The 12,676-nt window shown below is 43.2% G+C and overlaps 1 protein-coding gene across 25 annotated transcripts in view; it reads left to right on the top strand.

The window, feature by feature from the left end:
* The window catches only part of PPP1R12B (protein phosphatase 1 regulatory subunit 12B), a 211,001-nt gene that overhangs the window by 96,488 nt on the left and 101,837 nt on the right, over positions 1-12,676 (top strand). For 24 of the 25 annotated variants that reach the window (XM_033843065.2, XM_033843002.2, XM_073797947.1 and 21 more), the window contains one exon: positions 8,381-8,471. The exons of the other annotated variant lie outside the window; for it this stretch is intronic. In XM_033843065.2, the coding sequence (XP_033698956.1) occupies positions 8,381-8,471 (91 nt within the window). The remainder of the gene's footprint in view (positions 1-8,380; positions 8,472-12,676) is intronic. 25 annotated transcript variants of the gene reach the window in all.

Genomic DNA, 12,676 nt, shown 5'->3' with positions numbered 1-12,676 from the left:
ATGATGATGGTTTTCTTGATGTTCATTGATGATTTGCTCTAGGCATTTTGCACAGCTTCTTAAGATAAAATTAGCGGCTGTGTAGTATGTAGAGGAGCACTGTGAACTTGAGAGGCAGAGAACAAATTATTTTTGTCTAGTCATGCTTAAATTCCCTGCTAAGTGTTTGAATTCCACTGATCATGTAACCTCAGAGTCATAGCAAATACAAAGAAAAACGCTTCCTGCCCTCTAGGAAACAGAGCAGACAGGCGTGGTGATTAGAAGACTTCAGCATCGGAATCCCTTCCTCTGTCACTGCATGGTGGATGTTAGCCTAGTTTTATCTGGAGGCCAGAGCAGGGATAGCTGTGAAGCCACTGTGCCTCCGTTGCAGGACCTTGTGGGCCGAGACCATCGTCTTTTCAGGGCAGTGAAGAGCCATGTGGTGCGCAGACTCACGAGGCCCAGGTGGTGTGCTGGGTGTGGGTGGGTCTGGCACGGGCGTTGCCAAGTTTTGTCTGTAAACGGCCAGGTAACATACATTTTAGGTTTTGCAGGCCATCTTGTCTCCATAGCAAATATTAAACTCTGCTGCTGTCGTTGGTAAAACTTGATTTACAGAATGTGGCAGCCAGGTTTGGCTCCAGGACTACAGTTTTCTCCCCTGTCTGGGTTTAGAAGGTACAAGGGCTCAGGCTCTACTGAAGACGCAGTGTGTCCCCCAGGAAACCGTATGTTAAGGTGCATCACTTTTGTGAATTTGGAATCCATACCTGGGTAAACGAAAGTGAATGAAAATGTTCCTTCCCTCCTCAAAAACATTTAAAACTCAAGTACTGGGGTTTTCTGGGTTTTTTTTTTCTTACAACTTAGTAAAAGTTTCATATATTGACACAGGTTACAAAGTAATATACATAATCTTCATTAAAAACAGACTATAATATACTATATATAGGTACAGAACATACATACATAGACAAAAATCTAGGCATACGTGTAGTAGAATAAAAATGGGCTTATCTTCATGTGGTGGAATTCAGCTTATTTTTATTTTCACGTGTTGATCTGTTTTCCAATTTTTTCCGGGAGAAGCATGTATGATTTCAAATATTTAGGACTCCAAGTGAGGCAAAAGGCCCTCGATTTCACCCGCAGACCTGTTTTTACCAGCTCCGTCTCTCTCATTCCGTAAAACTTGCCGGAGCAGGCAGTGCGATAAGCCAGTCAGAGACTTGCGGCGTCACTGTGGCGTCTGTCGGGGACGCAGAGAAGAGACAGCAGCCAAGAAGTGGTGCAGTGGGGTGCTCTGTGTGTTTGCAGGTGGAGGTGGTGGGTGAGGATGCCGGCTGGTAACCCAGGCAGCATTTCCTGAGGGGTTCGTCCTCGGTGTGCTCACCGACTCCAAGGCTGGTCCACAGCTTTGCAAGTTTGGGGACTCAGGTTTTTCCACTTCACCCAGAGAAGAGGAATCTATTAAGGAAAGAGGCACACATTCCGAACTCACAGTGGATTGAGACATGTATGGCAATTCCAGTTTACTAATCCATGTGGAGGAAAAAAATCTCTTAACATATAGCCTGGTTGGGCACTTCTGTTTCAGGCTATGGCATATCTTGTGATAGACAGACTCTCCCACTGAGAATAAGCAGAAAAGCTGGATAAGCATAAGAAAACAAAGTCTTTGAAGGCATTGGAGAGACGGTAAGGAAGTGAGGACTTGAGGGACCCAGATCCCAGAGAGAAGGAAAGCATAGGAGGCGAGCCCAGCACCCGGCTGTGCTTGTCCCCCAAGGTGCTGGCTGACCAGTGAGGCCGTGGCTACAAGGCTGAGAAGCTGGGCGAGGTTCCCAGCCATCTCTCAGTGCTTAGGGAACAGAAATTAGAGTTCAGAAACGGGCCCCAGTGGACACCCCAGACTTCCCCTGGGACGATCAAAGGGCTGCCTTCCAGCAGAAGGGGCTTACCAGACATGGCCAGCTCTGTAAAGACTGAAGCCCAGCTTCCAGGTGGCTCAGGCTCAAAGTGGGTGAAGGGGCTTTGCCTTACCCCATGGTTTTCACAGTGTGGTCTCCACATCAGCAGCATCACCTGAGAACTAATCAGAAATGCAGATTCCCAGACCCCCTCCACACCTGCTAAATCAGGACTTATGAGGGGAGAACCTCATGAGATTTGTATTTCACAAGCCTTCCAAGTGATTCTGATGCAATGAAAGTTTGAGAACCAGTTTCTTAGCCTAACTAAGCCGGAGAAAAGAATATCCTCTCTGGAGGATGACAACATCTTCCAGAGCTGCAAATTATTACTACATTTTTTCATTAAAAATTCTGGCATTAATTCAAAAATTACCAGACAGACTGCCTAATAAGACTGATTTACAAAAGACTAAGAGAAAATACAGACACTAGGAACAGACCCAGATATCGATTATTATCAGATGTGGACTTTAAAATAATCATAGTAAATTACAGTTAATATGTTCAAGAAAATAGAAGACAAGATAGGGAATTTCAATAGAGAACTGCCCTCTCTTTGGAAAGATGGAAATGCTAGAACTGAAAAATAAAATAATTAAGAAATTCAATTGTAGTAAAGCAGCTGAAGAGAGGATTTGTGAACTAATTAGATTGGACAGTGGAAAACACCCAGAATGAAACCCAGAGAGAGAGGAGAATAGAAAGTACAGGAAAAGTGTAGTAAATAATTGGAGGGTGGCCAGCGAGTTGTAATAGAAGTGTACCTGTAGTTCGAGAAGGAGAAATGAGGGCTGGCTGCTTCTCCTGAGCACCACTTCTTCCTGAAAAGTGGCTGCTCAGACTGGTTATTCAGACGTGGGCGTGTGGCCGACAGTCTCTTGAAAGTGAACAAAGCGAACCTGTCATCCTGAGTGTTGGTTGCCAATTGTAACATTTAAAGCAGAAATTAGAACTTTGGAAAACTTGTACCTGTCACTGTGGGTGATATGTTGACTGCTTCCCAATGTGGAAAGACTGTTCTGAGACCAAAGATAATATTAGAAAATGTGGGGTTTTTTTTTAACTTTTATTATTTTTTATTGATATAATTGAAATAAAACAATCTTTTTTAGTATACAACATAATGATTTGGTAAGCATACTACAAAATGATTACCACAATAAATTTAGTTAACATCTATCACCACACGTATTTTCCTTGTGACGAGCACTTTCGAGATCTGCTCTCTGGGCAGCTTTTGAGTACATTAGTGTTGTTAACTGTAGTCACCTTGCTGTGCATACATTCCCAGGACTTATTTATCTTGTAACTGGAAGTTTGTACCTTTTGGCCACCTCCACCCACTTCGCCCACCCCCCACCTCTGGCAACCACCAGTCTGTTCTCTGTACCTATGAATTCAGTTTTTTGGATTCCACATACAAATGAGATCGTACAGTATTTGTCTTTCTCTGTTTCTCTTAGCATAATGCCCTCAAGGCCCATCCATGTTGTTGCAAATGGTAAGATTTCCTCTTCTTATGACTGAATAACATTCCATTATGTATGTACATGTGCGCACGCGTGTGTACACACACACATATACGCCACATTTTCTTTATCCGTTCATCTGCCGGTAGACGCTTAGGTTGTCTCCGTATCTTGGCCATGGTGAGTAGTCCTGCTGTGAACACTGGGCTGCAGATTTAGCACAGATGGAGACTGTGATTTGGTTTCCTTCAGATAAACACCCAGAAGTGGAACTTCATATGGTAGCTCTATGTTTAGTTTTTCGAGGAACCTTCATACTGTTCTCCAGAGTGGCTGCACCAGTTTACATTCCCACCAGCAGTGCATGAGGGCTCCCTTTTCTCCACACCCTCACCAGCACTTGTCATTTCTTACCGAATAGCCATTCTGACAGGTGTGAGGTGACATCTCACTGCGGTTTGATTTGCATTTCCCTGATGATGAGTGATGTTGAGCATCTTTTCATGTGCCTGTTGGCCATCTGTGTTGTACCTTCTTTGGAAAAAGTCTGTTCAGATCCTCTGTCCCTTTTTTAATCAGGTTGTTTGTTTTCTTTGGAGTTGTATGAGTTCTTTATCTAGTTTGGCTATGAACCCCTTATCAGATATGTGACTTGCAAATATTTTCTCCCATTCAGTAGGTTGCCTTATTGTTTTGTTGCTGATTTTCTTTGCTGTGCAGAAGCAAAAAGCTTGATGAAGTCCCACTTGTTCATTTTTGGTTTTGGTGTCAAATCCAAAAAATCATTGCCAAGACTGATGTTAAGGAGCTTAAACCGTATGTTGAAGAATGTGATTTTTAAAATTACTATTGCATAATGAAATGTGTCACCATTTGGGAGATTTTACGAAAGACACGCCTGGGTAAGACATTCCATCCGAAGTACGAGATAGACCACTGGATTTCGGCGTAACAGAATATGAAAATTCTGTTAACATCATTTCAGATTCCACATTGCGACTAACGTTGAAGAGAGTACCACTTAATAACTCTACAAGGGTCTCTAAGTATTCAAGTGAAAGGAAGAGTTGCACATCTCTCACTTTAAATCAAAAACTAGAAATTATTACCCTTAGTGAGGAAGGCATGTGGAAAGCCAAGATAGGCCTAAAGCTGGGCCTCTTGCACCAAACAGCCAAGCTGGAAACACAAAGGAAGAGTTCTTGAAGGGAATTAAAAGCGCTACTTCGGTGAACACACAAATGATAAGAAAGCGAAACAGCCTTATCGCTGATATGGAGAAAGTCTGAGTGGTCTGGATAGAAGATCAAACCAGAAACAACAAAGCCTCATCCAGAGCAAGGCCCTAACTCTCTTCAGTTCCATGAAGGCTGAAAGCAGTGGGGAAGCTGCAGAAGAAAAACTTGAAGCTTAGCAGAGGTTGATTCATGAGGTTTAAGGAAAGATGCATTCTCAATAACATAAAAGTGCAAGGTGAAGCAGCAGGTGCTGATGTAGAAGCTGCAGCCAGTTATCCAGGAGATCCAGCTAAGATAATTCCTGAAAGTGGCTGCACTAAACAAGAGATTTTCAGTGTAGGTTAAACAGCCTTCTGTTGGAAGAAGATGCCATCCGGGACTTCCACAGTTAGAGAGGGGACGTCAGTGCCTGGCTTCAAAGGACAGGCTGACTCTCCTGTTAGGGGCTAGTGCAGCTGGTGACTTTCAGTTGAAGCCAATGCTCATTTACCATTCCGAAAATCCTAGGGCCCTTAAGAATTATGCTACATCTGCTCTGCCTGTGCTCTGTAAATGGACACAAAGCCTGGATGACAGCACATCTGTTTACAACATGGTTTACTGAATATTTTAAGCCCACTGTTGTGACTTACTCGGAAAAAAAGAGATTCAAAATATGACTGCTCATTAACAGTGCACCTGGGTTCAGCCAAGAGCTCTGATGGAGATGGGCAATGAGACTCATGTGGCTTTCATGCTGCAAACACAACATCCGTCCTGCAGCCTGTGGGTCAAGGAGTAACTGTCAAGCCTTATTGTTTAAGAAATACATTTTGGGGGCTTCCCTGGTGGTGCAGTGGGTAAGAATCCACCTGCCAATGCAGGCGACACAGGTTGGATCCCTGGTCCGGGAAGATCCCACATGCCGCGGAGCAACTAAGCCTGCGTGCCACAACTACTGAGCCTGTGCTCTAGAGCCTGCAAGACACAACTACTGAGCCCTTTTGCCACAACTACTGAAGCCTGCGTGCCTAGAGCCCGTGCTCTGCAACAAAGAGAAGCCACTGCAATGAGAAGCCCGCGCACCGCAGCGAAGAGTAGCCCCCGCTCGCCGCAACTGGAGAAAGCCCGTGCGCAGCAACGAAGACCCAGTGCAGCCAAAAATAAATAAATGAATTTATGAAAAAAGAAATACGTTTCATCAGGCTATAGGTGCCATAGATTGGTGACTCCTCTGATGGATCTAGGCAAAGTCAATTGAAAACCCTCTGGAAAGGAATCACCATTCTAGACGCCATTAAGAACATTTGTGATTCATGGGAAGAGATCAGAATATCCACCTTAACAGGAGTTTGGAAAAAGTAGATTCCAACCCTCATGGATGACCTCGAGGGGTTCAAGACTCCAGTGGAGGAGGTAACTGCAGATTTGGTGGAGAAAGCAAGAGAAATAGTATTAGAAATGGGGGCCTAAAGATGTGACAGAATTGCTGCAATCTCATGATACAACTTGAAGGATGAGGAGTTGCTTCTTATGGGTGACCAAAGAAAGTGGTTTCTTATTCATAGCACTAGTTACAGTAGTGAAGACATAGAAACAGCCTAAATGTCTATCCACAGATGACTGGATAAAGAAGATGTGGTACACGTATACAATGGAATATCACTCAGCCATAAAATAAGAATGAAATAATGCCATTCGCAGCAACGTGGGTGGACCTAGAGGTTATCATACTAGGTGAAGTAAGCTAGACAAAGACAAATACCACGTGATATCACTTGTATGTGGAATCTTAAAAAAATAAATAAATAAAAGATACAAATGAACTTATATACAAAACAAATAGACTCACAGACATAGAAAACAAACTTATGGTTACCGAAGGGGAAGGGTAGGAGTAAATTAGGAGTTTGGGATCAACATGTACACACTACTACACATAAAACAGATAAACAATAAGGACTACTGTGTAGCACAGGGAACTCTACTCAATATTTTGTAATAACCTATAAGGGAAAAGAATCTGAAAAAGGATAGATATATGTATATGTGTAACTGAATCACTTTGCTATACACTTGAAACTAACACACGTTGTAAATCAGCTATACTCCAATTAAAAAAATAAAATTTAAAGAAAAAAAGAAAGTGTTTTTTTGCAATGGACTCTACTCCTGGTGAAGATACTGTGAAGGTTATTAAGATGACAACAGAGGATTTAGAATATGACATAACTTAGTTGATAAAGCAGGGGCAGGATTTGAGAGGATTGACTCCAGTCTTGAAAGAAGTTCTACTGTGGGTAAAATGGTATCCGGCAGCATCACAGGCTACAGAGAAATCATTCATGAAGGGAAGAGTCAGTCAGTGAGGCAAACGTCACTGCTGTCTTCTTTCAAGACATCGCCACGGCCACCCCAGCCCTCAGCAACCACCATCCTGACCAGCGAGTCGCCAGCAACATCAAGGCAAGACCCTCCACCAGCAAAAAGATTACAGCTTGCTGAAGGCACAGATGATGGCTAGCATTTTTAGCAATATTTTTAAATTAAAGTATGTACCTTGTTTTTTTAAGATATGCTATTGCATACTTACTACAGTATAGCGTAAACATAATTTTTATATGTACTGGACAACCAAAAGTTTCACATGACTGACTTTATTGCAAGATTCACTTTACTGTGGTGGTCTGGAACTGACCTTGCAGTATCTCTGAGATATGCTTGTATTACAGTGACAATTAAAATGTATTTTTAGGATATTATGAACCGTTTTGTGGTACTGAATATGAAAATGTAGATAAGATTCCTTGAAAAACAAATATTACCAAAACAGAACATCTGAATAGGCCTAATTCTATTAAAGAAATTGCAACCCTTATTTAAAACCTTCCCATAAAGAACACTCTAAACCCAGATGACTATTGGTGAACCCTTCCAATTATTTAAGGAGGAAATGACCCCAGTCTTACACAGATTCTCAAAGAAAATAGACAAGGAGAAAACACTTCCCAACTTTCATAACTTTAATTTCAAGACTGGCTGGGTTGTTATAAGGGAAAATTACAGGCCAGTTTCTTGCATGAACACGGATGGAGGAATCCTAAAGTAAATAATACTGAATCTATATAGAAAGTAAGTCTCTATAAATGGTGATACATCATGATTAAGTTGAGCTTATCCCAAGCATTTAGGGTGGTTTTATCATTCAAAACTTGTTCAGTGTAATTCTGCATATTAACAGAAGAAAGAAGGAAATGATAATCTCAGTATACAGGGAAGAAAAGCCTATGATAAAGTTCACACACGAATGAGTAAACGAAGAAACTAATAACAACAAGCCCCTCCTAGTGCACTCCCATGGGCGGGGAAGGAGTTGCCTTCACCTGAGGAGCAGAGTCTGCAGGGTCTTGGCCAGAAGCTGTCTCTCTGAAGGCAGGAGCGAAGCAGGGAAACGACTGTCATCAGTGCTAGCCAGAGCGCGAAGGCAGGAAACGAAATAAAAAGTCTAAGGATGGGAAAGAGGAAAGAAAGTTCTCATCTTACAGTTACAGGTGGTGTGATTCTGCACGAACACTGATATGTTTACAGATGATGTCTTGGCTTATGTAATGTTCACCGATAGGCTGTCGGGTTGAGTCGGCCTCACTTCACCTTGGCTCACAGAAACCCCCTCGGTGTGCAGACGCACCTGCTGCCCCCAGGGCCTTACCTCTGCTGTGACCCTTCTTCCCCGCAGGTCGTATCTGACTCCCGTACGGGACGAGGAAGCAGAGTCATTACGGAAAGCGCGCTCCAGACAAGCTCGGCAGACTCGCAGGTCTACCCAAGTGAGTGTGACCTCCGTGTTTAAGTCCTTTTTTGTCTGTGTGCCTTTCCACTGGAAGTACAATTAAACCGTGATAAAATGTGTGCCTTATTCCAGCCATTGTAGTGAAAGCTTTCCTGTTAAATTTTACACTATATAGAATCAAATGAATTCATAGCTCCATACACCCGCTCTCGCTTCTGTTCTTCAGGCGCAGAGCAGGTTTCTCTCCTTCCCTCCCTAAGACTGATCATTCCACGTGTGCTTAAGGCCCACACCTTAATTCCTGCAGGAGAACAGTCTGGCACAATCTCAGAGTGTTAACCATAGAGTTACCACGGGACCCAGCCATGTTGCTCCTGGGTGTGTACTCAAGAGAAATAAAGCAGGCTTCTACAGAAAAGTCCTGCACAGATATTTATAACAGCATTATTCACAGGAGCCAGAGACCCAAATTCAGTGTCATCTCTGGCCAGAGTTAACTTGCTGTATAGACCAAGATTACGTGTGGAGTGTGCAGGTTCGCTGGAGGGCTGAGCCCTGGGCTCCCTGCAGCGTCAAGGTCAGAGTTCTGTGGCTGGTGGTGCCCCAGCGAGTGTTGGGCAGTGGGCCCAAGCGGCGCCATTGCACAGACCAAATAAATGAAGCAGCTAACAAAACTGGAAAAAACCCTCACAAATTTCCATTGATTTGGGAATAAAAAGAAATGAAGTCCTGACGCATGCCAATGCTGCAGTGTGGATGAACCTTAAGAAAAAGTTATGCTGCATGAAAGAAACCTGGCATGATTCCATTTGTATGAACATGTCCAGAATAGGCAAATCCAGAGAAATAGAAAGTGGGTTAGTATCTGCTGGGGGCTGGAGAGAGGGAGGAATGGGAAGTGACCACTAAGGGTGTGGGGTTACTTTCCTTCTGGGGTGATGAAATGTCCTGAAATTAGATGGGGATTTTGCACAGCTCTGTGAATATACTAGAAAACAGCCAGTTGTACTCTTTAAAAGGGCGGATCTTATGTGGATTGTGTTTCAATAATGATGTTAGAAAAAAGAGGAGTCCCTCGGGGAAGCTTTGAAGTAAGGAAGATATGATCTACGTTATATCTTGCAAAAGTCGCTGTGCAGAGAACTGCTGGGAGTGGTCTGTGAAGCCTGGAGACCCGTGGGAAGCTGTTCCTTAGCTGAGCTGGAGATGACAGGCATGTGGCAGCAACAGTTGAGGGAGGCTGTGATTGGGCGTCAAGGAGGCAGAGGAGGATGAGCCAGGCAGCAGAACCGAGGAGCAGTCAGAGGGCTGAGGGGTCACCCAGGAGATGGTACCCGAGGGAGTGAACGGCAGTCTCCAGTGAAGAGGGGAAGCGCCGCAGCTTCAGATGCTACAGACGCCAAGCAGGAGAGCTGAGGACTGAGAGAGGGACCTATGCGTAGCCCCCGAGTGCCCTTGTGTCGTTCCTGACCCTCCAGGGTCGGGCAGGTGCCGTCCTGGGTAGTCATTGCCACAGCTGTTACTGCTTGTGCTTCATGGTGGTTTGTTTCCCCAGAGGGTGTAACCCCCACGAGGGCCAGACAAGCGTTTGTTTTGGTTTGGTTTACTGTGGCAGGCGATACGTAACATACAACTTAATACTCTAGCCACTTTTAAGCATACGATTCATCGGCATTACATGCATTCATGCCACTGTGCAGTCATCGGCACCACCATCTCCAGAACAGCTTTCGTCTCCCCAAACGGAACCTCTCTACCCATTAAACAGCTCCCTCTCTCCCCACAGCTTCTGGCAACACCGCTCTACTTTTTATCTCTATGACCTTGACTCTAGGTAGCTCATGCGAGTGGAATCACACAGTTTTTGTCTTTTTTGTGACTGGCTCGTTTCACTCAGTGTAATGTCTTCAGGGCTCATCCACGTGGCAGCACATGTCAGAACTGCCTTCCTTTGTAAGGCTGAATAATGCTTTGTTGTATGTTGAGACCCCATTTGGTTCATCCGTCATCCACTGATGGACGCTTAGGTTGCTTCCACCTTTTGGCTGCTGTGAACATCAGAGTGCAAACATCTCCTCAGATCCTGCTTTTAGTTCTTTTGGGTGTAGACCCAGAAATAGAATAGGCTGGATCATGTGTTTCTGTCTTAATACTTACTTTCCATTACACTCATCTGTTTTCTTATGTCTTTTCCATTAGATTATGGTTCTTGAGTACAGGAATCATTTGATTTGTCTTTGTAGTTCCAGTACTTAAGAACGCAGTAACTTTTTATTAAGAGAATGAGTGAACAAAATAGCTAATAGTTGCCTTCCGGCTTTGGAACTTCCCTCTTCTGAGGACATGAGCATATGACTACTTGAGTTAAGAATCAACTCACTGTCTTCCTAACCCTTTTCCCCCTTGTCCTGCAGAGGTCTCCTCATTCTTTCCTTTTTTTCTGTACTACTGCTCCTATGAGCCTGGGGAAAATTTTAATTGGTGGAATGTCTCTGTGTGATTCCTACAGTTACAAAATTATGTTAGAGAAAAGCTAGTTCAGGGCTTGTGGGGTTTTTTTAAAAATTTTTAAAATGGAGGTATAGTTGGTTTACAATATTGTTAGCTTCACGTGTACATCATACTGAATAAAATTTTTTAAGATTATATGCTAGGGCTTCCCTGGTGGCGCAGTGGTTGAGAGTCCGCCTGCCGATGCAGGGGACACAGGTTCGTGCCTCGGTCCGGGAAGATCCCACATGCCGCGGAGTGGCTGGGCCCGTGAGCCATGGCCGCTGAGCCTGCGCGTCCGGAGCCTGTGCTCCGCAATGGGAGAGGCCACAACAGTGAGAGGCCCGCGTACCGCAAAAAAAAAAAAAAAAAAAAAAAGATTATATGCCATTTATAGTTATAAAATATTGGCTGTACTCCCTGTGTTGTAAATATATCCTTGTAGCTTATTTTATGCATAATAAGTTATACCTCTTAATCCCCTGCCCCAGTATTTCCCTCCCCCTTCCCTCTCCCTCTGGCAACCACTGGTTTTTTCTCTATATCTGTGAGTCTGTGTCTTTTTTGTTATATTCACTAGTTGATTTTATTTTTTAGATTCCACATAGAAGTGATGTCTTACAGTATTTGTCCTCTGACTTTTTTCACTCAGCATGATACACTCCAGGTCCATCCATGTTGTTGCAAATGGCAAAATTTCATGCCAGTGGCTAATACTCCATATACGTATGTATGCATATGTGGAGTATGTGTATATATGTGTGTGTCTGTGTGTGTCTCACGTCTTCTGTATCCATGCATCTGTTGATAGACAGCTAGATGGCTTCCATATCTTGGCAGTTGTAAATCATGCTGCCGTGAATATTGGGGTGCATGTGTCTTTTCGAATTAGTGTTTTTGGTTTTTTCAGATATATGCCCAGGAGTGGAATTGCTGGATCATACTATTTTTAGTTCTATTTTTAGTTTATTTTAGTTCTATTTCTAGTTTACTGAGGGTCCTCTATACTGTTTTCCATGGTGGCTGCACCAGTGTACACTCCCATCAGCAGTGTACTAGGGTTCCCTTTTCTCTGCATTCTCACCAACATGTGTCATTTATGGTCTTTCTGATGACAGCCATTCTGACAGGTGTGAGGTGACATCTCACTGTGGTTTTGATTTGCATTTCCCTGATGATGAGTGATGTTGAGCATCTTTTCATGTACCTGTTGGCCATCTGTATGTCTTCTTTGGAAAAATGTCTATTCAGGTCTTCAGCCCATTTTTAAATTGGCTTGTTTGTTTTTTTGATATTGAGTTGTATGAGCTGTTTATATATTTTGGAGATTAACCCCTTATTAGTCATATCATTTGCAAATATTTTCTCCCATTCAGTCTTTCCCATTTGTCTTTTCGTTTTGTTGATGGTTTCCTTTACTGTGCAAAAACTTTTAAGTTTCATTAGGTCCCATTTGCTTATTTTTGTTTTTGTTTCCTTGCCGTAGGAGGCAGATCCAAAAAAATATTGCTGTGATTTATGTCAAAGAGTGTTCTGCCTATGTGTTCTCCTAGGAGAAATTCTACTAACTTTGGGTGTTGTTTATTCTTCTTTTTCTGATTCCTTTAGGTTAAGGTTAGGTTGTTTATTTGAGATTTTTCTTGTTTCCTGAGAGGGCTGTATTGCTATAAACGTCCCTCTTAGAATTGCTTTGCAGCATCCCGAAGATCTTGGAACACTGTGTTTTCATTTCATTTGTCTCCAGGTATATTT

This window comes from Tursiops truncatus, chromosome 1 (assembly GCF_011762595.2).
Source record: "Tursiops truncatus isolate mTurTru1 chromosome 1, mTurTru1.mat.Y, whole genome shotgun sequence".
In the NCBI taxonomy this organism is placed as follows: domain Eukaryota; kingdom Metazoa; phylum Chordata; class Mammalia; order Artiodactyla; family Delphinidae; genus Tursiops; species Tursiops truncatus.
The sequence above is the reverse complement of the archived record's forward strand: the minus strand, read 5'-3'. Positions and strand labels throughout refer to the sequence as shown.